The sequence below is a fragment of the Mustela putorius genome, unplaced genomic scaffold (assembly GCF_011764305.1).
Source record: "Mustela putorius furo isolate JIRA1106 unplaced genomic scaffold, ASM1176430v1.1 tig00000827_pilon_pilon_pilon, whole genome shotgun sequence".
Taxonomy (NCBI): Eukaryota; Metazoa; Chordata; class Mammalia; order Carnivora; family Mustelidae; genus Mustela; species Mustela putorius.
This window is the reverse complement of record NW_025421489.1, coordinates 5,096,998-5,122,857: the sequence shown is the minus strand read 5'-3', so window position 1 is coordinate 5,122,857 and position 25,860 is coordinate 5,096,998. Positions and strand designations below refer to the sequence as shown.

General features: G+C 33.4%; 1 protein-coding gene across 15 annotated transcripts in view; it reads left to right on the top strand.

The window, feature by feature from the left end:
• Window positions 1-25,860, top strand: part of MLLT10 (MLLT10 histone lysine methyltransferase DOT1L cofactor) — a 245,785-nt gene that overhangs the window by 175,582 nt on the left and 44,343 nt on the right. For 9 of the 15 annotated variants that reach the window (XM_045084991.1, XM_045084990.1, XM_045084989.1 and 6 more), the window contains 6 exons: window positions 43-295; window positions 3,363-3,932; window positions 10,442-10,486; window positions 11,338-11,370; window positions 21,906-21,953; window positions 22,351-22,377. In XM_045084991.1, coding sequence (XP_044940926.1) covers window positions 43-295; window positions 3,363-3,932; window positions 10,442-10,486; window positions 11,338-11,370; window positions 21,906-21,953; window positions 22,351-22,377 — 976 coding nt within the window. The remainder of the gene's footprint in view (window positions 1-42; window positions 296-3,362; window positions 3,933-10,441; window positions 10,487-11,337; window positions 11,371-21,905; window positions 21,954-22,350; window positions 22,378-25,860) is intronic. The other 6 variants (XM_045085000.1, XM_045084992.1, XM_045084993.1 and 3 more) reach the window with 6 other exon arrangements.

Genomic DNA, 25,860 nt, shown 5'->3' with positions numbered 1-25,860 from the left:
AATCCATTCTTTTTCAACTTCCTTTCTCAATGAAAATGTTAGACTTATACGAGCACTAGCAGCAACTCTATGTCTGGATCATTGAAGCGCTTGGAAGATACTGCAGCTCGATTTACAAATGCAAACTTCCAAGAAGTCTCTGCGCACACAACTAGTGGAAAAGATGTTTCAGAGGCTAGAGGGTCAGAGGGCAAAGGGAAGAAATCTTCAGCTCACAGCTCAGGTCAAAGGGGAAGAAAGCCTGGTGGAAGAAATCCAGGAACGACTGTGTCAGCAGCTAGTCCTTTCCAGCAAGGTATTAATTATGATGTTTTAGTTAAAATAAGTGTTCTTGTGATGATCAGTAGCAGTTAAGTTTTGTAAAAGAATTTATTTTTTATTTATAACTGATGGATCATTGGAGATTATTTTATAATTAGTTGCTGTAGTAAGATTACTTCAAAGATAAGTGTTCCTTGTTAAAATGTTCTTGGGACCTTTTATGTTATGACATGTGCTTCCAAAGCTGAACTGTAATTTCAATGTCTAAATAGATGTGGAATAAAGTTTAAGTTTGGGGAGAAAAAAACAATAAAAGCTGGAGTTTTCCTTTCTGCTCTATAGAACAGTCTTTCTTTTTAATGAATTGTTATCATTTACCTGTCCTAATTAAACACTAAAACAGTTAAATCATATATTCTTAGTAAGTAAACCAGTAGTGGGTAATTTGTAGGAATATAAATAGTTCTCAGTAAGTAATAGTTGTTGATTATTAAGGCATTTGTTATAAAACTTGAAGTTTAAAGTAGAATTTGACTAAGCTTACATATCTTTTGGTAAGACTGCTATAGCAAGATTCCCATTTAATTTTGAATTTCAGTTTAACAACAAATTATTTTTCAGTATAAGTACGTTCTAGATAAATACATGGGACATATTTATACTGAAAAAAATAACCTGTTGTTTAACTAAAATTCAGAATTAACTGGGCATGCCATATTTTATATTGCAACCCAATTTTATGGAAAACAGAATAACTCTGCTAGCTTTATAATCCATTTAGCCCTGTTCTAGGTATTATTTTTGTGTTTTTTAACTTGAACATAAATATTTTAAGAAATATAAATATTAAAAACTGTGGGAGATAAATATATTAGTAAAGTATACAATAAATGCCTCTTCCCCCCATTTTTTTGCCCCCTAGGAATAAATGAGGGGGAAAAACTGTCTTTTTTTTCTTTCCTTTAATTTTGCTCATAATGAAAATCTGAATACGTAGAGAGATTGCGTAGTCTGCTGATCCCTTATTAAAAAGTTTATTTGTATATTTTAAACTAAGCTATTTTGGTCTTCAAGATTTTTAAGCCCTGTACTTTAATTTTTTTACCTTATATTACAAAGAATTAGACAAGTAGAAAAGAAATAAAGTGCCAAATTTGCTGTTTTAGTTTAATAAATTTATATTTGCTGTTATTTTTATGCCACTGTGGAAAATAAATAGTAAAACCTTTATTATTTTTAATGTAAATTTATTTACATTTGAATGTGATCTTAGAATTCAGCTATCTCTTTTATATAATTAAGACCTTATTTTCCACTGTTAAAATCGCATTTTTAAGTTTTTAATCTTTGAAGTACTAATCCATTTAGAAAAGAAATCCTCATTTTCTTAACATTCACAACGTTGAATTGTCTTTCCTGCCTCTGTTGAGACATGGTATAGAATGTGTTATGTTTTCATATCTGAGGTAATATTCTATAAAAGTTTTAAAAGTTGAAATTTAAAAGTAGGGTGTTTAAGATGCTTGGTTTTGTTTTTTTTCATTGCAGGCAGTATGTGAATCTTAGAAAATATATGTTAAAGTATTGCATATACTAAATGTTTGAAAGTATTTGCTACACTGTAGTGAGCTTTTAACACCAGCTGTAAAAACAAAAATGTGTGGAAGAAAGACAGATGGTGACAGATCAGAATGGATAATAAAGAACTTCTTTATAGTTGCTAATTAAGTGGCAAATTACAGTTATCCTTAAGTGATTGATGTAATGTAAATGGCTTCTTAATATGTATGTTTTTCTATATAGACATAATTTGAAAATGCTCACATAGGTACAAATAATTTTGTAACTTAATAAAATGGATATTCTCTTCAAAGAGTTAAAAATTTTAGACCTATTAATCTTCTTGCATAATAAGCCATTTCAGAAAAGCTTAAAATTTAAAAATCAAAACCTTGAGACTTAAAAAGAAATTCTTTCTTGTGTGTGAGGAGAAAAATACTGTTGTAAATATTTAGGTTGATTTATGTGTGATAACTTTTGAACGTGCTCTGCAATAAAATTTAACCCTTAGCTTGAAATTTCCCTTCCATTCCAATGAAACACTTTATTTTGAGCTTTTGTTCTTAAATACATTACTTAAAATATAAGTTTTATAAAACATATAGATGTGTGATCACAACTGAGTATAAACACTTGTTACTTCATTTGGTGAGCATGAAGAGATGATTTGGTGAATTAGGATGGTGGACCCAAATATTGTTTCATCCCAGCCATATGAATTTTCTACTGAGTAGATAAGAACCTTTTAATCTCATAATGACATAGTGGGCTGCTAATGTTCTTTAAAGAGTAAGGAGACAAGCAGTTGTGAAGGAGATTCATGAGGGTTCCTGTCCTGTGATTTTACTTTCATAAAAGCAATAGAACAATTTTAGTGGCTAGTTTCTTTTTGCAGCTTCATGGGTAGTGGACTGGGAGAATGTTAGGATATAGATTGGGTTCCATGTAGACATTATCATTTTATCAAATCCATGTTTTGGTAGGGTAGATTTAACTGAATAATAATATTCACTAACATTATCTTCAAGTTAAAACTCAGAACTTAAATCTAAGCAACAACTTTTTGTTCTGGGTGTGTGTTGGGAACATTTAAGTCAAATCTTTAGTAATTGAAAAAGAGGAAGTTATAGAATACAGTAGTAGTCTTGTCAGACTCTGAGACTTTGCTGTTCTTCAGTCCTTCCTCAAGCATACACAGGTATTTGGGGGAACGTTGAGGAATGTTGTCGTAGTAAAAGGTAGGTTAAATGAAGCACATCTTACATCTTGGTCATTGTAGAACTAACAGCTTGCAACTTGAGTTAATATTCAGTTTAATAGGTATGAAATGACATATTTTTAGAAAATAATTTGATAGATCAACTTGATTTTAATAATAATCTTTTAAAAATTCTGTTAAATAGTGATATCCTAAGTTTTATAGTTAGTTTTTTTTTCTCCATCTCTTTTTGATGATTGTATCATTTCTACTGCTCGTGGGAACTTTTGCATCCAATTTTTTTCTTTTCCTACCCCTCCCCCCCTTTTTTATTTTACTACAGGCAGTTTTTCAGGAACTCCAGGCAGTGTAAAATCATCTTCGGGAAGTTCAGTACAGTCTCCCCAGGATTTCTTGAGCTTTACAGACTCAGATCTGCGTAATGACAGTTATACTCACTCCCAACAGTCATCATCAACCAAAGATGTACATAAAGGAGAGTCTGGAAGCCAGGAAGGGGGGGTAAATAGTTTTAGTTCCATAATGGGTCTCCCTTCGACCTCAGCTGTTATTTCACAGCCTAAAAGCTTTGAAAATTCACCTGGAGATTTGGGTAATTCCAGCCTTCCAACAGCAGGATATAAGCGGGCTCAAACTTCTGGCATAGAAGAAGAAACTGTAAAGGAAAAGAAAAGAAAAGGAAATAAACAAAGTAAGCATGGGCCTGGTAGACCTAAAGGAAACAAAAATCAAGAGAATGTTTCTCATCTCTCAGTTTCTTCTGCTTCACCAACATCGTCTGTAGCATCAGCTGCAGGAAGTGTAACAAGCTCTAGTCTTCAGAAATCTCCTACATTGCTCAGGAATGGAAGTTTACAAAGTCTTAGTGTTGGCTCATCTCCAGTTGGTTCAGGTAGGGATTTGCCCATTGTTTTTCTTACTTATTCCCACCACCACCACCCTTCCTTTACCCCAAAAGGGAAATTCATTTTAAACTACTGTTTTGTTAATACATTGAGTTGCCAAATGACATTTACTTGTCTTAATGAAAAAAAAAAGTGTTAAGATCTTAGGAAGATGATTTGGTGTTTGGACAGGATGTTTGGCACTAATCTGATAGTTCACTTAAATATAGGCCAAATGGTTTATTGGTCACTCATTTCTTATGAAGTGCCTGCAATTAATTTCCCATTTTTGTTTTTGCTTTGCCTGCACAGTATTTGAAACCCAACTCAGAAATCACAATTAAGGTGTGAGAGGTTCGCATAGTTTGCACTATGTTTTTCATCGGTGCTTGTTTCTGAGCTCTCATTTTCTAAAGTTTAAATAGTCTTCAGTTTCTCAACACTTACACAAATTCTACTTGAATTTTCTATCTGGAATATTTTTCAGTGGTAAAATGATTTAAATATGTGAACTTTAACAGTTATATTTTATTTCAGAAGATACCAGAAATGATTTATATTCCTTTTGTTTTCAAGTGTGTTTAACAGTTTTTTACCATTATCTTTATTATAGTAGGAATGAATTTATATATGTTGTTATTCACATCATTCAGATGCTTCCTTAACCTATATTTTATATCATGAATATTGTCAATTCTTAAAAATTTGAAGTTTCATGTTTTTAGACAAAAACTTAACAGTTTAGGTATTAGCTAAATGTCAACATTTATCTTTTACATTGATCTTGAATTTGAGGTAAATGGTTTTAAATAAGTGTTGTAAACCTGACCTGTTTTGATTTTAGATTTCTGGTTGTAGAAAGGATGAGATTTTTAGCTAAAATAAACTATTACAGATTTTATCAGTTCTATTAGTTGGTGGAGAGGATAGGTAGGAAATGGTATGGAAATAAACACAATTTAAATGAGAAATGTTTATGTGTATTTTATAAATACAGACTTTTGGATTGTTTTTATAGTTGTGCAGACATTAATTTCAGTAAGTAAATACCATTCTAAGAGAGAAAAGAGCATATGTAAAGGTCAGATGTGAAAATTATTAACTATCATTATCATTTGTGCCAGGGTCTATTAATGCTTTATATTTATTATCTTGTTTAATCCCCACACCAGTTTTATGAAGTAAGGACTTTTTATTCCCCCTTTTTACAGCTGATAAAACTGAAACCCGGACAGGTAAAATAACCTGCCCAAGATCAGAGTGGGTGATTCTTTCTTTTTCTGTTTTTCCTAGCTAGCTTCAATGCCACCTTGGACCTGTTGGACAAGTTGTATGTTTGGTTTTGAGAAATGAGTAGAAACTATGACAGGATTGTTTTATTAGAAGCGTTAAGGATGGTTTTAGACTAGACCATGATTTCTTAGTCTTGGCACTATTGACATGTTGGTTGGGATAATTCCTTGTAGTGCCGTCCTGTCCTGTGCAGTGTAGGACATTTATCATGATTCCCAGCTTCTACCCACTAGATTCCTGTAGCACCCAAATTTCCCCTTCATCCCCCCCAATAGTGACAAGAAATGTTGGAGGTTTGAGGGAAGAGTGTAAAATCGCTCTTGGTTGACAACCACTGTTTTAGAGGGGAATAATACAAATTGTAATGAGAAATAAATCCATTGAAAAAACTTAAGTATATTGCATGCTTGGATATACATTTTATGTATATTCATTTATTTTATGTATATTCATATCTTTTCTTTCAGGCTGAAAAGACTTAACAACGCACCCTGGCCCCTGGTCACAAAAAAATAAGTTTAGACAAATTTACTAAGAAAAAATGGAGTTCATACCGATTTTTAGCAAGATACACAGTAATCAGATGAATAACTTACTGAGAAAATTAAGCCTGATTTGTTTTTGTAAGATTACTCACTGATTTCTTATACTTAGAAGCATAGTCTGAAAATTACTGAATTTCAGAAATTGCATTTGGATGCTATTCGAAATACACATTCTCAAATTAATGGAATTAAAATCTTGATTTACATCTGTGAAAAGAGTTTCCTACCTGTTACAGATTTAGAGAGATTTTAGCCTTGAGAAATAGTGTTCTTTTCACAATTATTACTTCCAGAGGGCAGTGTTTGTGCTACATCGATGAGAGGAAAGCATGAATTTGTATCTCTTTTACCTCACTGCTAGGTAACGAAATTTAGGGAGAAACTCCTATAAATATTATTATTTCATGGAAATAAATGACTTACATTTAGACTTGTTAGGATTTTTTTCCCTTAAAAGTATGCTTTAAAATAACTGAAGATCTTACATTTTGTTAAAGCCATAATTGTGCACTAAGATTAGTTACTTACAACTATTTGAGATAATATATTCTTTAATTTTACACATTTTAATAAAAGTTTTATGACCAGATCAGAGCATACCCTATTGATAAACTTAGTGTTAGAAAGTCTGTTCTTACTTAGAAGAAACTGGCTAAATGCTGTGGGTATTTAGGAATTATGTCCTCTTACTCAACTAAGTTAAGAATTGCTAACTGCTGTTGAAACATAGTATGTACTACAATTGTCTTAGGCACTTGACAGGCATTGAGTATTATTACTTAACGTATTACTTAACGTACAGATGAAGAAACAGAGACAGAATTCTCTTAGCTCTAAGTGGTGGAAAAATGCATTTTCCTTGATTCCAGAGACCCTTACTTATAAAAGTAAAGGGGTGTTTGCTGATGAAGGTTTTCAGCCACCCTAGTATAATGTCATTCGTACTTTAAGCAATGGTTTCTGTGAGAAAATTTGAGCCAATTATTTCACTTTAAACAATACTATCTCCCATTAGTATGAAAATACTAAGTTTTGTTTCAACTGAATTTAGATAGAGATATCATTTAGTAGCTATAAAACTAGGGAACTTTCTACCCACAGTAGGAAGAAGCAATGTATACCAAGTACTATGTTACCAAGGATTATTTTTGCATGAAGCCCTTTCCAAAAGATTTGTTTGCTTCCATGACAGGGTGATGATTTAGTAATGATGAAGGTGACCTTTGTAAGCATTTGTTGGCTATGATATTAGACTGTAACACACACTACTTAATCCTGGCTTCATGAGGCTAGGGGCTGTGTGTGTCCATGTTCATCACTGTCTCCTCACTGCCAGCACAGTACTTTGTATGTGATAAATGTTAAACATTAAAAAAAATGAATGAGTACTGTTATTAATCACTGAGAACATATCATATAGTTAGTAATATCTGCTGTGATTTGTACTTGACTTCCAAGTGTTCATAGATTTCAAGTGAAATTATTTGTAAAGCTTTTCATGTAGTATTACAGACCAGTTAAGGATGCGTTAATTAAGTTGGAAAAGACCATGGAGAAGTTGGAATGTAAATTGTACTTTGGAGTAGGCAGAAAAAGTCCAGCAATATTAACAGAAAAGAAAGTAAAGTTATATTTCAGGGGTAAAACTAATAGGGACATCTAATTGGCAGGATAGTTGGAGGTAATGTTGATTAAGTAGGGCAGGATGGGTTTATGGAAAGTTGAATGTCAAGCTGAAGAAATTAGACTTAACAGGCTACTGGTCTTAGAATAAGCATCCTGTACTTAGTTCTGGCCAGTTAACTATTAAACGAATTTTGTTGACATTAAAAAAATACTTTGCTTCTGTCAGCTTACACTAATGGTAATATATTTGAGAGCACCTAACAGTTTCTAAAGAACCCTTTAATTACTATCTTATTTATTCCTAAGAATAATCTTGTGAAATAGGCAAGGCAGCTACTATTACTGTTGTAATTTTTCCAGCTTTACCACAACTAGGATATATAGCAGAAGTAGAATCAAGTACTTACGATGTGGTTGTCTTAAAATTGTTAGAAGCATCAACTTAACAGTAATCAAAATTCTGTCATGACATACTCAAATTATAGTAGCATATATGAAGCAGGATATTTACTCTAGGAATCACAGGTCCTGTCAGAATAGAAACCCAGAAAACACCTATACATTCTGTGTCTGATCAAGGGTTTGTATTGTAAGATTTTTCTTGTAATAAGTTGAAGTACATTCTAATAAGTGATTTACTGTTACAGTGACTTGTATAAAATGGGAAATCAGTGTGTTGTTTTAAGTGGCTTCTAAAGGTTGTAAGTTTTGGTGTATAGATAATATTAAACTTTTAATTGAATTCCTTCCTATATATTCTTTTGAGATCTTAAACAAGTAGGACTTTTGGAACATTGAAAATTAGTACAGCATTTGGAAGAGTTGACATGTTGTATTTGTCCTTTTCCTTTTTCCTATTTATCAACCGTATTACAAGAGAGTTTATAATTTACAAAGTGAAAGTTTATGAAGAAATTTTTTTCTTCATAAAAATCAACATCTTATTATTTTCTCTGAGAAAAATCTGGTATTCATTAAATGATAAGTAGTTGATGATTTAGCTTTAACATATTTTCCTTGGGAATACTATGTCCTTTCAAAGTTTGCCTCTTTTATAAAAATCTTAGTTTCTAGTTCTTTAATATAATTTGGTCATACCTTTCCAAGTTAAGATAATTGAAATCTGTTTTAGTGATGGAATTCTTTAGTAGTCATAAATGCTATGAAAGGAGATTCTAGGGAGGTAGTTGTTTGATTCTGACCCCAAGTATTTTGTGATAAAGTCTTACAGATTTCAGGGAGATGAGTTATTAATATGAATGGAGTACTTCAAGAGAAGTTTGTTCCGGGTTCTGAAATATGAAGGTTATGAAAGTTTAACTTGAGCCCATGTGACTATGAGTTGGTTGTTATGAGATATATCCACTTAGATTAATAAAATGAAATTGAGACATCTTTCCTTGGTAAAATGTTTCAGTTAGGAATAGACTGATTCTGTTAACAATAAGGGAATCATGAAGATATAAAGATTAATAATAAATTCACAAGAGTAACTAATACATATTGTAGACCAAGGAATAGATACAGTTATTGAATATACTTTAAACCCATCTTAATGGCTCAGGTTCATGATTTTATATAAATTGGTTATATTGGGTCATAAATGAAAGTCCTAGGATATTGAGTGCTGCTAAGACTAAGATTATAATATACCTTGCACTTTGTTTCCTTGAAAAATCCTCTGATTTTTGTTTTCTTCCTTGATGATTTAAAAATTTACTGGTCCTGTACCATGGATGTCTTTCTACAAAAGTCCCAGATCAAAGGGCAGAATAGCCATATTATAGTTTCTTCCCCCACTGAAAAAAATCCTTCTATTGTTATGAGTGTCCTTTGATTATTTTTTGCCACCACTCTAAACAGGTTATACCCTTCCTTTGTAATGTACCATGTCAGTCTCTTCAGTAGCCCTCACTCCCTTTTAAAATATCACTTGAATTTGTTAATGACCACTAAAGATGGCAGATTCTCCTGCCATGTCCTGGTTTTGAGTGCCATCTGGAAAGGACCTAAACTAAATTGGTCTAAAGGTTTGATTCTTGAATAGTGTCTAATGTAAATGATTAAAAGTGAGTGCTGGCTTGCTCTGTCTTGCTTTGTCTGTCTTATTTCAAGTCGTTTGGAGTGGGCCCATGACTGGACTTGACTTCTGAGGTATGCATATGGGTAGATTTGTAAGTGATGGTTGCCTTGAAGACTCTGTTGTACACATGGTTTCTAGAAGTTATGTTTTTGGTTAAGTAGTATCCAGAATAATTCCAGATACTCTTCTTTTAAGAAAAATTGGATCAATAGTGTTAACCACAAAGGAGTACCTGTTGTTTTCAAGATTAGCAGGCGAGGTCCTTTGAGTCACAGACTTGATCCTAGTTTTATCAGTTATTTTTTTCCTTTGGAATGTCATATAGAAATTTATTTTTCATTTTCTTAGTACTCTTTTGCTTTTATATTGCTTCATGTCATCCTCTGCTTGTTCTCCTCATTTGGGTGAAGCAAAAGTGTAAGAGTAATGGTTTATTCATTCATTATTGTCATCAAAAATGAAAGGTATAAGAAAGTAAACAGAGTGTAGTTTAACATGCTTTATACTGTGATATAAGTCATAGATTTCTGCTCAGGTATAAACTAAATAATTTTCGTACTTGGATTGACCATGGAATTCAGATGTTTTTGATAAATTGTTCTTATCTAATGAATTATATAAAACACATTAGTGTGTTATTAACTATACTCCCTCTTATTATAAATCTGTTTTTTCTTAGACACTTGTCTCACATATTTATTTGGAAGCCCTATGTGTTTTCCTCATTCTTTGCACACACACACATTCCCATAATATCCTGTTTAAAGATTTGTGAGAATTCTATCACGTTTGGTCCTTCTACCCATCACATCCCAGGTACTGGCTTATAATTTCTATTCCCACCTTTCTGTTTGCCCTTCTCAGCTACACTTGTAGGTGAATGTTTCCCTGTTTTTCTGGCCTGTTTCTTTTTCTGTCTTGAGTCACTGGCAACTTCTTTGCTGATTTCCTTTCTCCTCCCTCCCAACAGAAATTTCCATGCAGTATCGGCATGATGGAGCTTGTCCAACAACTAGTAAGTTGTCGAACTGGGTTGGTAACCCAGGCTTTTTGACTTCTACTTTAGTGTTTCTTTTCTATTATATTATGCCACCAATGAACCTCTAAATTTCAGTTTTCTGCTATGCAAATAGTTCTTAATTGAGTAGATTTTTTTTTCTCCTACACAGAGAACTTGCTGCTTGTCCTGTGTTCAGGATCCATGTTAGAGTCACTGTGACCAAATTTTAATTATTTTTGGCTTTTTAATATGGTGCTTCAGTTGCAGAATTGTGACTTCTGTTTTCTGTTGAAGTAAGATTTTCAGAATTGGTTTCCGCTGATCTTAATAAAATTTTTCAGTATTTGTATATTGGCATTAGATAGCTTTCTTGCTTCGGCTTCTATATCTATTAAGACTATTATACTGAAGTCTAAGAAATAGAATGTTTGATTAGGTTAGATGATAAAATGGAGTTTTTCTTTATAATGTTACTGAGTGTACATTCTTGAGGTAGATTGACCAATATAGAATTGCATCCTATTGATACTTTTACCAAGAAAGACATTACAAAGACTATTAAACAGACGGCTTTTTAAAAGTAATTTTACATACATATTTTATTACTAAGAAAATTTGTTACCATTATGACAATATATCTAATATTTTACTTAAATTTATTAGGTGATAGATTAGCAAATGAAATACAATATTTAGAAATTTTTACATGTAAAAACTGATCCAGAATTGCAGTTTTAATGATTCAAACAATGATATATAATAGACTTACTGAGATTTTATTATACTGATTCAGTCTATGCCTATGTATTTCTTTTGTGTGTTTGAGAATGTTCTTAACCTGAAGTCCTTTTTTCCTTACTTAAAAGCTTTCTCAGAGTTGCTGAATGCAATACACAATGGTAAGTTTTATTAGAATCTTCTCTGGTGGTTCATTTATCACAAAGGTTGCCTTTTATAGAGAACCCCGATTGAAAGCTTGCATGTTCTATTGATAAGATGAAATCCAGCTTTGCCGTGCGTCAATTGTTAAGTCCCTTAGTGAAAAGTTTTTGTAGATTGCCCACAGGAGGATAATAGGTCAATATAGTTCATCAGTTTAGCTTTTATTGTCTCTTTGTAGGGCAAAATGATAATAGTGTTGTTCTAACTTCATGAAAGTCTTTTTTCTATTTTTGTAAATAGTTTCTCTAGTTCTTTTGAGCTCTCTTTTGGCAGTGCAGTTAGTAATTGGTACCTATGTCAGGAATTAGCTGCTTCTTACAGCTTGAAATGTGAATTTTGTTGGGGGGATTTAAAAAAATTAGTGTGTATAATACTTTTATTATTTTGCCCATATATTTTACATACTGAATAAATGGAAGATAACCTTTTAGATGTTGTCCAATTTGGAACTAGGTTTTTATTGGGGAGAGATGCATTTTCTGCAGAGTTGGGTTCTCTAAAATCAGGATATGAGACAAAAATGCTAGCTTTTTTCAATTTTGCAATATAATGAAAGTCATTTTTGCAGAAATGTTTTCAGTGTTTCTTCAATTTTAAAGACCCTCCTTTAATACTTTAGTGATCAAAAAAAATTGAACTCAGTGTCATCTTTGTTGTTTTCGATGATTAACTTATATGACTTTTTTAAGATAGTTCATGTGATCCAAAGAAGTTTTGAGCACATTTTTTTAAGCACTTTTTTATTAACTTTATGAAATCGTGCATATTTTGGTAATGTGGTTTAATGTAGTTGATTTGTGTTGTGTTTGGATTACATTGTCAGATGTTTACAGATCTATAGCTAGCAAGAGACTAAAGGTATGATGAGCAGACATAGACACTTGTGTTGATTCTGAGGGTGGGATGGTCAAGATGGGAAGCACATTTTACAGATGATCATTTTATTAATGAGTACTTTTATTTCTAATTCTTGCTTCCTTGTGTAACCTGGAACTGCAGAGTCTCAAATAAAGAATTTTCCAGAAAACATGGAGCTCTTAAACTTTAGGTATCTAGAGGAAAAGGAATTGGAAGCATTCTTGAAAATAAACTAAATATGTTACCATTCTTCCATGGGAAAGTATAAAAACAAGAGTTTTTAACGTATTTTTCAGTTTGCATGGTTAAATCTTACTCTTTAATTTTGGAGTATAGAATTTAGAGACATGCTGAAAGTTTGAACAAAGCATATGCTTGAAATAAAAGAGTAGATATTGTGGGGAGCAGTTGTGAATTGCCCCCCAAATCCTCTACCATTATTAGCTGACAAAGTACTGGATTGTTTCAATTTAATGAGACTATTGTCATGTTTTTCTGTATGGGTGAGTGAAATTAATGTCATGGGATTAATATAATGAACACATTTTCTTTAACATTTTGTGTTTTACACGATTGTGTCTGAGAGAAAACACTGTGGTAGTGTTCTCAGATACTTATGTGTTCTTCGTCACATAATCTAGAAAAGTGAAATAAATAATGGACTTTTGTATTTTTCTTTCTTTGTTTTATATCTAGAAGTTTGTACCTTTTGACCTCCTTCATCCATTTTGCTTCATATCCACCTCCCCTTTCCCTAGGCATCCACCAGTCAGTTTTCTGTATTCGTTAGTTTGGAAATACTTTGGTTTCGTTTTGTTTTAAATTCAGTGTATGAGATCATATGATATTTATCTTTTCCATCTGACTTATTTCATTTAGCATTATGTCCTCTAGGTCCATTCACATTGTCACAAATGACAAACTTTTGTTCATTTTTATAGCTGAATAATATTCTGTTGTATGTACATATAGCGTATTTTTACCACCATTCACCCGTTGATAGCCATTTAGGTTGTTTCCATGCCTTGGCTATTATTAGTAATGCTACAGTGCACTTGGGGTGCATATATTTCCTCAAATTAATATTTTCATTTTCTTCAGATAATTATCCAGACGTGAAGTTGCTGGGTCATATGGCAGTTCAACTTTTAACTTCTTGAGGAACTTCCAGACTTTTCCATTTTGACTGTACCATTTTACATTCCCACCAACACTATACAAAAGGTTCTCTTTTCTCCACATCCTGGCCAACACTTAGTAGTACTTCTTGACTTTTTGTTAATAGCTATTCTAACAGACGTGAGGCGATATCTCAGTGTGGTTTTGATTTGCATTTCCCTGATTATTTTTTTTTTAAAGATTTTATTAATTTAAAAGAGAGATCAGGATATAGGCAGGGGGAGCAGCAAGCAAAGGGAGCGGGAGAAGCAGGCTCCCCACTGAGCATGAAATCTGATGAGGGGCTGGTTCCTGAGGACCATGGGAATTATGACCTGAGCCCTAGGCAGCCACGTAACTAACTGAGCCACCCAGGCAGCCCCTGCTGATTAGTGATCTTAAGTATCTTTTCATATACCTGTTGGCTATCTGTATGTCTTCTTTGGAAAAAAAGCCATTCAGGTCCTCTGCCTATTTTTTAGTAAGATTGTTTGGGGGTTTTCTTGCTTTTAAGTTATATGAGTTTTGTTTTTTTGTTATTCTTTTAAGATTTATTTATTTGAGAGAGAGCACAGAAGAAAGCATGAGCAGGAGGTTGGTGGTAGGAGGGGCAGAGGGAGAAGCAGACTCCCCGCTGAGCAGGGAACCTGACATGGGGCTCGATCGCAAGACCCCAGGATCATGATCTGAGCTGAAGGCAGACACTTAACTGACTGAGCTACCCAGGCACCCTTAGTTATGTGAGTTTTTGAAATGTATTTTAGATATTTACCCCTTATCAGATACAGATTTGAGAATGTTTTCTCATTCAGTGCATTGCCTTTTTATTTTGGTAATGGTTTCTTTTGTTATGCAGTACCATTTTATTATTATTTTTTTTAATGCAGTACCTTTTGAGTTTGGTATCCTTTACTTGGCGTTTTGTTTTGTTTTTTGTTTTAGTCAAATTCAAAATATCATGACTAATATAAAGGAGCTTACTGCCTATGTTTTCTTCTAAGAGTTTGATGGTCTTTTGAAAATTTATATTACTCAAATCTTTAATCCATTTTGAGTTAATTTTTCTGTACAGTGTAAGGTAGTTGTCCAGTTTCCTTCTGTATGTAGTTGTTCAGTTTTCCCAACACTGTATTGAAGAGACTGTCCTTGTATATTCTTGGCTTCTTGTAAATAAATTGACCCTATATACATGGGTGTTTTTCTGGGCTCGTAATTGTGTTTCATTTATCTATGTGTCTGTTTTTATGCTGATACCATACTGTTAACAATTGTTAGGGCTTTGTAATGTAGTTTGAAATCAAGAGTGTGAAGCCTCCAGCTTTTTTCTTTGTTCTTAAGATTGCTTGGGCTATTTAGGGTCTTTTGTGGTTTCATACAGATTTGGGGGTTGTTCTATTTTTGTGAAAAGTACTGTTGGAATTTTGATGGGGGGTTGTGTTGAATCTGTAGAGTGCTTTGAGTAGTATCAACATTTAAGCAATATTAGTTATTCCAGTCTATGAATATGGAATATCTTTCCATTTATTTGTGCCTTCAGTTTCTTTCATTGATATCTAAAGTTTCCAGTATACAGATCATTCACCTTCTTGATTAGATGTATTTCTATGTATTTTATTAAAGATTTTATTTATTATTTATTTGACAGACAGAGATCACAAGTAGGCAGAGAGGCAGGCACAGAGAGAGGAGGAAGCAGGTTCCCTGCTGAGCAGAGAACCCGATGCAGGGCTCGATCCCAGGACCCTGAGATCATGACCTGAGCCAAAGGCAGAGGCTTTAACCACTGAGCCACCCAGGCGCCCTGTATTTTATTTTTGATGTACTTAAAAATAGGAGTTTTTTTAAAAAGATTTATTTATTTGAGAGGGAGAGAAGTGTGCATGTGGAAGAAGGGACAAAGGGAGAGAGAGAATCCTCAAACAGGCTCTTTTGCTAAGTGCAGAGCCCAGTCAGAGCTTGATACCAGGACCCTGAGATCATAACCTACACCAAAATCAAGAGTTGGTCATTTAACCAAATGAGCCACTCAGGCACCCTTGGGGTTGTTTCCTTAATTTTTCTTCCTGGTAGTTTGTTTTTAATGTACAAAAACACAACAAATTTTGATATATTGATTTTGTATCCTGCCACTTTACCGAATTTGTTTATTATTCTAATAGGTTTTTGTTGTTGTTGTTTTTTGTTTTGTGAAGTCTTTAGGGTTTTCTGTATATAGTATATCATCTGCAAGTAGTGACAGTTTTACTTCTTCTTTTTCAATTTGGATGCTTTTAATTTCTTGATAATTGCTCTGGACTTTTTAAAAAATTAGTTAAATTTCATTTCATTTTAAAGATTCATTTATTTATGAGAAAGAGAGCAGGAGGAGGAAAGGGAGAGGGAGAGAGAATCCCAAGTGGACTCCTTGCTGAGAGCTCGATCTCATGACCCTGAGATCATGGCCTGAGTCAAAATAAAGAATTGTGCACTCATCCGACTCTGCCACCCAGGCATCCCTGAACTTGTATTTTTAATTACAAAGACAAGCATAGGAATGATACCTGGTAAAGTGATATTTTGCCTATGGTGGCTTGAGGAAGAATCACTTGGATTTAGTTGGGAAAAAATCCATGTTTTTTTTTTCTTTTTTTTTTTTTTCAGGTGTTTCTTTTTTAAAATTGTTATAAAATACATATAAATTTTGCCATTTTAACCATTTTTAAATGTATATACAGTTTGGTAGTATTAAATATATTCACATAGTTGTACAGCCAGTCCCAGGACTTATTCATCTTATAAAACTCCCATTTCTCCCTTCCCCCTTCCTAGCACAACTACCATTCATTCTACTTTCAGTTTGCATGAAGTATTTTAGATACTTCATATGAATAGAATCTTACAGTATTTTTCTTCCTGTGAATGGCTTATTTCACTTTGTGTAATATACTTAAGGTTTATCCATGTTATAGCATGTATCAGAATTTCCTTTCTTTTTAAAAAAGAATATTTATTTATTTATTTATTTGAGAAAGAGAGAGCGAGAACATGAGCTGGGGGAGGGGCAGAGGGAGAAGCAGACTCCCGGTGAGTGGGGAGCCTTAGGTAAAGCCTGATTCCCGGCCTCCAGGATCATGATCTGAGCTGAAGGCAGACACTTAATCGACTGATCCACCCAGATGCCTCCAGAACTTCCTTTCTTTTTAAGGCTGAATAATATTCCATTGTTTGTATATACCATCGTTTCATTTACTCTTTCATCTGTTGAGAGACTCTTGGGTTGCTTCCACCTTTTGATCATTGTGAATAAGCTGCTTTGAAAGTAGATGTGCAGATATCTATTTGAATTGTCATTTTACCCAGAAATGCAATTGCTGCATCATATGGTAGTTCTATTTTAAAATAGAGTGTCATGCTGTTTTTTATAGTGGGTGCACCATTTTACATTCCCACCAGCAGTGCACAAGGGTTCCAGTATTCCCACAGCCTTGCCAACACCTATTATTTTGTTTGATTGTTTTTGGTATAACCATCCTACTGGGGATATGGGGTGTTAAATGTTAGATTTTCATTTTTTTCTTTATTATATTGAGTATTAAGCAATAAAAAGCTTAAAACTTATCAGTGGGAAAGGAAGAGAAAAAATTTACATTTCATCTTATTCTATATTCATTCTCTATGGTTGCTGTAACAAATTATTGCCAATTTCAGACAGTATAAATTTATCATCTTACAGTCTATAGGCTAGAAGTCTGACATGGACTCACTAGGTTAAAATCAAGGTGTTAGGCAGGCTTTGTTCCTTTTTTAAGGTGCTAGGGGAGAATCTGTTTCCTTACTTCTTCCAAATTTTAGAACTCTGCCTGCCCCCCTCCCACCCCAGTTGCACCATCCTCTGTCTTCAAAGCCAGCAGTTTTGGGTGGAGTCTCTCTTATGCTTCTGTCCTCTGATTCTCAGATTCAAAACTAATAACAACTTGGATGATTGGATTGGACTCTCCCAGACAATCCAGGATTCCAGGATAGTGTCTCTGTGTTAGGCTTCTTTATTTAAATACATTTGTTTAGTCCTTTGCCATTTAAGATAACATATTAATAGGTTTTGGGCAGTAAGGCATGAGCATCTTTGAGGAGGAAGCCATTATATTGCCTACTGTATCTGCTTCATGGTTAATTAACCGCCTTATTACAAAAAGGTATTACTGGCTAATCTAACAAGAAGATATAACATTATAAATATTTATGCACCCAATATAGGAGCACCAAGTATATAAAGGAAATATTAATACAGTAATAGTGTGGGACTTTAAGACCTTATTTACATAATTGCATAGGTCATTGAGACAAATTCAATAAGGAAACATCAGCCTTAACACGTTAGACTGGATGGACTTGAACAGATAATTTGTAGGATATTCCATTTAAAAACAAAAGGGTATACTAATTCTTCTCAAGTGCACATGGAACATTTTCAAAGATAGATTATATGTTAGGCCATCAAACAAGTCTTAATAAATTTAAGAGGATTGGAATTGTATTACACATATAATTTCTGACTACAGTGACATGAAACTAGAAATTAATTATAGGAAGAAAACTGGAAAATTGACAGTTGTGTCAAGATTAAACAGCATTGCTACTGAATAATTAATGGGTCAAAGAAAAAAATCAAAAGAGAAATCAAGAGTTACCTTGAAATAAAAGTGGAGATGTAACATACTAAAATGTATTAGATGCAGCAAAAACAGTTTTAAGAGGAAAGTTCTTAGTAATTAATGACTACCTCAAGAAACAAGAAAAATCTCAACATAACTTACTCCTCAAGAAACTAGAAAAAGAACAAATGAAGTCCAGAATTTTAGAAGGAGAGGAAAAACAAAGATTAGAACAAAAATAAATTAGAGACTTAAAAAGACGATAGAAAAAAAATCAATGAAACTAAGACCTGGTTCTTTGAAAAGATAAAATTTGATAAACCTTTAGGTTCACCAATGTAGAATTTTCTCTTGAGTTCCAGGCTCATTTCCAACAATCTAATAAATCTCTCTTGCTTTTATATATTCCCATTCAAAGTCTGCTTCTGTTTTTCTTATTCTGTGGGGATTTAGTCACCTGAATCAGTTGTGCTAGAGAGTTAAACTCTCCCTTCTCATTTTCTTGGTTGTCATTATTATTTTTAAAGGTTTTTCCTTTTAGTAATCATTGGTTTTTTTCCTATAAAGGAAACCTAAGTTTTCATTGCTTCTACTTAGGTATTCCTACATAATTTGCCATTTGAATTCTTTCAGCAACCTTCTAACCTTCATTTCATTATCTAGCTGATTCTCTGGGTGCCACCAGAATCAGTGGCTTATTTAAAAATGAATATCAGACCATGTTACTGTCTTACTTCAATTCTTAAGAATTGTCTGGTATTTTTGAGATAAAATGAATATATTTTAGAATGGCATGTGGAGTTTTTCATAATCTGCCACTTACTAGACTCTCCAGTCTCATCTCTTCAAGTTTATATTTCATTAGTATAACCTACTTGTAGTTTCATTCTGTACTATTCTCTGCAAAATCTATAATTTAGACTTCAGTAGTGTCTGCAGGTATGATCTTCCTTCTTTATCTACTGAAAGATTTTAAAAGTAAGCATAGTTGTGCCTCTGCAAAATTTTTTCTGACAACTTTTGAGAGAATTATCTTAAACAAACATCACAAACTTCTGGGTTCTCATATGCAGTGTTCTAATGTTCTTCTTCAGTCTGTATCTACTGCTTCTCTAGGCAATTTTTGTTTGTTTGGTTCTGTGACTTATATCTTCGTCATATTATCTTAGTCAATATTTGTCTCACCTTTGTGAAACAACAACAAAACATTTTCCCTTAGACATTTGAGGCTTTGTGAAGTTTTAAAGACTGGGTTATATTAATTATTTATTCTCTAGTATGTGATAGAAAATGTTTTATTATATAGAACTTCATAAAATTAAAATGTTACTTCACTGAGACTTGTTTAAAGAATTTAATGAAGGTTTAAGAACCAAGGAAATACTGTGTATTAATTAATAGCCATAAGTGTTGAATGTTAAACATATATCCTAATTTGATACATTTTGGAGAGGATCTTAGGACTTAATGGTGGTGGTTCTTCTGGGTGTGTTCATATGATATTACAGAAAATCTTGAAATTGGTGCTTTCTGATAAGGAAATGAAATTATCATCAATACAAAGAAAAATACTTTTAAGAAAACACTTAAGCCAATAAATTAAAAAAAAGAAACATATTAGGTGCAGTGGGATGAATTTTATGTGACCAGAGAAATTCAGAAAGCTTTAAGAGTTAGAGAAATAATACTAAGCGTATTGTCTCCGTTAAAGAAAAAAGAGAACAGGTAGGACAAAGATACAACGTAAAAATCTTGTTGTAAATTTTGGAAACTTTTAAGGCAAATTGGAAAGACAGAATAGTCATTTAAATATCTTAAAGATTTGTTTATTTACTTATTTGAGAGAGAGAGAGAGTGCGAGCCCATAGCAGAGGGAGAAGGAGAAAGAGAATCTCAAGCAGACTCCCTGCTGAGTGCAGAGCCTGACGTGGGGCTCAATCCCATGACCCTGAGATCTTGACCTGAGCTGAAATCAAGAGTTGGGTGCTTGACTGAGGGGCAGAGAAAGAGGGAGAGAGAGAATCTCAATCAGGTTCCACACGCAGCACAGAGCCCACTGTGGGGCTTGATTTTCAGGACTCTGAGATCATGACCTTAGCCAAAATCTCAACCTCCTGATCCATCCAGGTGCCCCTATAGGTTACTTTTGTAGTCCATTTGAAATCTAACATATATTTGGCTGGTTTTCATTGTTCTGTTTCAGGTTATGATTTTACTCTAATACTTTTTAGGTTATTTAACAATTTATTTACCAGTTTTTCTTACTAGACTATTATCTCATTTGGAGTAGTAGGAGTTGGGTTTTATTCATCTTTATTTCATTGACACTTAGCTTGTCATCTACTCGATCTCCATAAATGTTACATCATTGTCAGTTCCTACACAGTCCTAGAGGAGGTTTAATATATTCTTGGTAATATGTTCATTTTCCTTGGGAATTAAACTTTGCATTAGGCAGTTCTTGTTTCTCTCAGAGTAGTAACTTTTTCTTTGCTGCAGTAAGGGAATTTGCTCATGCATTTGTCTTGGCAATTCTCATTTTTAATATAATTTTGAAATAGTAGATTAAAGTAGCTAAAGAGCTTAGATCTATTTTCACCAGCAGTATTTGCTAATTGATTTCTTTGCCCCATTTACTGTGCATTTAAATTTTCTTTAATTACGGTACTTATAGTTTGTCACGACCATGCTCATTAAACAAATCTCATTTGATGGAGGAGGCAAAGTAATGTCATCCAATTATTCATAAATATCTGCTATAGGATTGAGAATAAGTATGAATGCTAATTGATTTTTACGGGTGAATGTTCTTCCTCAAGAATGGAATCCTACTCAGGTTTGTCATAATAGTTGTAGGAAACTAGATCTTTGTTCTTTACATGTGTCACCTCTTTATTTCAGGCAAGCATTAAGAAGGTGGGGGGTTTAAGATGAAGAGATGAGCACTCAGGCATAACCATATCCTGTTGATCATTTGAGATTCACTATACATAATGAGATACTACTGATGGGAGAAGATACTGTGAACAGTGTGGAGATTGAGAACCATTGATCTAGATCGTTCTAGATCTAATTTCTTTTTAATCACAATAGACTTGATTTTCCTTCTTACTTGATATAGTTGGGAGTATTCTTTATTTTTATATAATACATTGTTACATTCCAGGATGCAGCAAATGCTACTGTTTGTTCCAGTGTTTGTTCCTGTGCAGAAAGGAATTTGACTAATACTGTATAGCCTTGCTAAGTAGTTTAAGACATATGTTTTAGATAAGACAGTAAGACTGCTTCCATTTCAAGTCAGCCAAGCTGTTTGTCTCTTGGATCACTCTAAGTTTCTGGAAGATGGGCTTCAGAGACTCTTAAGTGATAAACATAGAAGGATATTAACATTTGGATGGTGAATCAGCCACTGGGGAGAAAAAGTAATTCTCAGTATGCATGTTAACGACTACAAAGTGAAATGAATTTGTAAGTGTCACATTGAAACTGGAAGAGAGACAGAACCTGAAAAGTGAATGGATTAGTGTAAATGGAAGTGAATTTATAAATATTACTTTTAAATTAACTAAATGGTAATGTCATTAACAATCTATTTAGAATGCTGCCTTTTTTATTTTAGTGAAAACAAATTTATAATGACTTTTAAATTTTCCATAGTTTTGTGTTTATTTTTTATTGTTTTGTTTTGTTTTGTTTTACTTTAACCCTTTTAATTTAATTTTATTTATTTTTTTGGACTTTAACCCCCTATAATGTCTTAAATTTCTCAACTTATACCTGTTATGGTAGTTTTTAGAAACTGGTTATTAAAATTTCAAAATTAAAGTATGTCTTTTCTTTAGACAGAGATGACAATTCTACACTAACAAAGCAGGAACTTAAATTCATAGGTATGTACCAAATTCAAACATGGCTTTAAGGATAACAGTGTTAAATTAATCCTAATGTAGTTTAGAAACCTCCTCATATAAAACAGTAGTAGTATCTGTAGTCCCCAAAATGGTAACTTAAAGGAATTCTCCATAATTCTGGATGGTTGGTGGGGTGAACTGTTACCATGTTCTTATTGTTGTACATTTTTGGATTTGTCATATAGTCTAAGACATGGTAGGATGGATTTTAGGATTTCTAAAATTATTTACCTGACAGAGTCTAGATGCCTAGACCTTTGATTTTTAAGACCACTTTTTATATCTATGATCCTTTTCTCTCACTGAGGGAAAGAAGAATCTGAGACCATATTCTATGATTTATAACTATTTTCTGATTCTGTAATGTGTTTTTCAGATATTTCTAGATCAGTTGAGAGTGAGTGTGAGTATTCTGAATCCACTCTTCTTAATCCAGTTAATGTATGCATCTACTGCACCCCTGTCCCTCCCCTAAAAACCTCAGTTTCACGTGTTAATGACTAATCTTGCCAGCTATGAATACCTGCACTATGGAACTTCTCCTTCTCAACAGTTTCTTTGCCTTTTTTTTCATTTGAAAAGTATAAAGATCTTTCTGTATCTAAAATCATGGTCATTTACTTTGAGGAAATAATTGTACTGCAAATGGATCCTTTCAGGAACATAAAATCTAAAAGGATAAATACGTATGTAAATAATAATTTCAAGACATATAGTTATAACTTCTTTAATGATCTGCAATATAAAAGGAGTTCAAGGTCATGAAAACTTATTTTGAGCTGAGGAAATGAGCGATCCAGAACATGTAACATTTTACCTGATGCTTAAAGAAAGGTTAAAATAGAGCTATTTGGAGATAGGGATCAGGGCTAGACTTGCAGTCCCTGGAATACAAATAGCACAAGGACACATAGGTGTGTAAAGTGATGATGATACTGACATTTGACATGAAATATATGAAAAATAATAGCTTTAGCTACTAGCTAAAGGAGTTGAAAATAGTTGGTAGTTGGGAAATAGTTGGAGTTGGGGAAAAAAATAAAATCTGTTATTCAGGAAGATTCATCTGGGTGTAGCATATAAGGATATTGAAAGGAGCTAGAGAAGAGAGAAACCAATTAGATTTTTGTTGTAATCTAGCTGAAGGTATTGAGGGCCTGAGCGAGGGTAATGGTAATCAGACTAGTAGGACTAATATTACCCAAGAAGAATGGGTAGTAATTCTCAATAAGTTGAATGGCAGTAGCTGGGGAGGGTAGGTATTCGTTTGCCAGTAAGCTGTTGAGGTGGAGATGTTTAGGTGCAAATGAATAGAGGAGGTTCGAGTTTAGGTGTGAAGGAGAATTAGACGTAAGTCCAGATGGGGTGAAAGTAACAAATTGTGAGATTGGTCATAGCTAAGCAAGGTTGGTAGAGAAGACAAGGAGGTGAATCAGGTTTATTTTAAGATAGGAGAGTCTTAGTAGGTGGAAAGGACTCTGGAAAGATAGGTTAGGATGCAAGAGACGAATATTTGATGAACTGAAGAAACTGGACAGATGAACATGTAGAAAAGTTTAACTTGAAGGAAGACAGTAGCTGTGAAAGCATTTAGAGTGGAAGAAAAAAATTAGGTTTTTTTTACTGTAATTTCAGGTTTATGAATGTTTAAATTAGTAGAAATTTTAGAAGTAGGTTTTGCCCCCAAAAGAAATGGTTACTTTCAGGTATACATCAATAACTTGAGTGTGTTTACAAAAGTATTGTCCTGTTAGTGTACTTGAGAAAAATGTTTTAATAATTACATAATAGTGATAAATAATGATACCTTTATATTTATAAAAACTATGCTTCTGAAGTAGTTACTCTTTCTTGTAATCCTTAGTGTTTCCTGAGAAGTTGTCTCCTCTCTTGTCTTCTTTATCAAGACTGTGTCTGTCCATTTTGTTCTCTGCTTACTCCTAACCGAATTAGTCACCAAGTGGTACCTTCTAAATATTTTTTCTAATTAATTTGAAGGTTCCTAGACATGACTTTTTATACCAGATTTATTATTTTCAAAATCCCACGTTCTCACTAGTCTTTTGGTTTTGTTAGTAAACCTGGAGTTGATCAGGTGGACTGATTCAAGCCGATGTGGGAAAAGTGAAGAATGTCCCTTAATCATTTGTGATTAAAACATTATTGTCAAGAATGCCAAATGTTGCTTATCTTACTCTTTTTTAAAGTAATCTTGGGAAAACTAGTAATAATTGGGAAGTTGCTTGGTTGGTGAATCTGACATCAGAATAAGTACAATTAGATCATCTTTAATGATTATCACAATCTTGATAATGTTCTTTTTCTCTGTATAATGCAGTTGATTGCTTTCTTAAGCAGTTTCCCTTTCACATTAATTTCTAGTCATGTATTTGCAGAAGCTATGTGCCAGCTACCCTGATGATTAAACCTACGGTTAGAGACCATGTCTTACATCGTGAGCTGGTTCTATAGATGGCCAGTATTAGTTGTTTCACACCCAGAGGGTCATTTTATTTGAGGATCTTTGGATATGTATATGTGCCTATTCCTGACAAAACAGTATTTTTATATAAAAACAGCTAGGTATTTAGAATCATGCTTCTCAGACTTTTTGTCATTATGCTTATAATATTTGAAGCAACTAATATTTTCATTCAAAAGGTGTATGAAAAACTTATATTAGAGTTGTTTCTGGGTGTGTCAAGATTTAGGAGGCCAAAAATATTTTTTTAAAGATTTTATTTATTTGAGAGTGGGAGTGATGGGGAGAGAGAGAGAGCACACAGGGGGAGTGGGAGAAGCAGACTCTCTGATAGGCAAGGAGCTCAATGCAGGGTTCATCCTGGGTCCCTGGGATCATGACCTGAGCCAAAGGCAGATGCTTAACTGACTGAGCCACTCAGGTACCCCAAGACCAAGAATACTTAATTCATGTTGGCAGTAATAGAACATTTGATTTTCTACTCAGATCAGTCCTAAAGAAACTATGGAGAGAAAATAAATCACTGTAATGAAAATAAATTACTGTAATGAACAACATAAAAATGAGGGAAGATCATAATAACTTGAAACAAGGCAAATATTTGAAAGAAACAAGTAGAAATTTTAGGTATGGAAAAGTGTAATTTTTAAAGTAAAGAACATAATAGATGGGATAAATAACAGTGGATACAGTGAGAAACAAAATAATAAATGGGTTTCATACATATTTAAATTAAAAATGATATGATATGGAGAATAGAAATAGACTCTAGATAATAGGAGCCCCAGAAGTAGATAGAGAGGAAAATGGAGAGAAGGAAATAAGTAAGAAACTTCTTCCTTAAAAAAAAGATGAGCAATCTTAGATTGAAGTGGTCAAAGAAAAAGAGTGAAGGAAAAATCCTCATCTAGACTCATTAAAAGGGGACATTTTAAAATAGCAAAGATAGGGAAAGAATTCTAAAACATGGACTCGTAAAATGAAGTCCTTCTTAGAGATATACAAGGACTGTATAGAAGTAAGTTTAATTCTGGGGCGCCTGGGTGGCTCAGTGGGTTAAAGCCTCTGCCTTCGGCCCAGGTCATGATCCCGGGACCCTGGGATCGAGCCCCGCATCGGGCTCTCTGCTCAGTGCAGAGCCTGCTTCTCTCTCTCTGCCTGCCTCTCTGCCTACTTGTGTTCTCTGTCAAATAAATAAATAAAATCTTAAAAAAAAAAAAAAAAGAAGTAAGTTCAATTCTAAGGAGGTGTGGTACAACGTATGAAAAGGCTAGATTTAATAGAGGTAATTACCATAGCAAAAAAAATTGGAAGTAATGGAAATAAAAAGATTATAGTCCTATTTCTTGTAGAATCTTCTGGATTCAGTTATCAAATGTTATTTAGGCATCTTATCTAGCAACT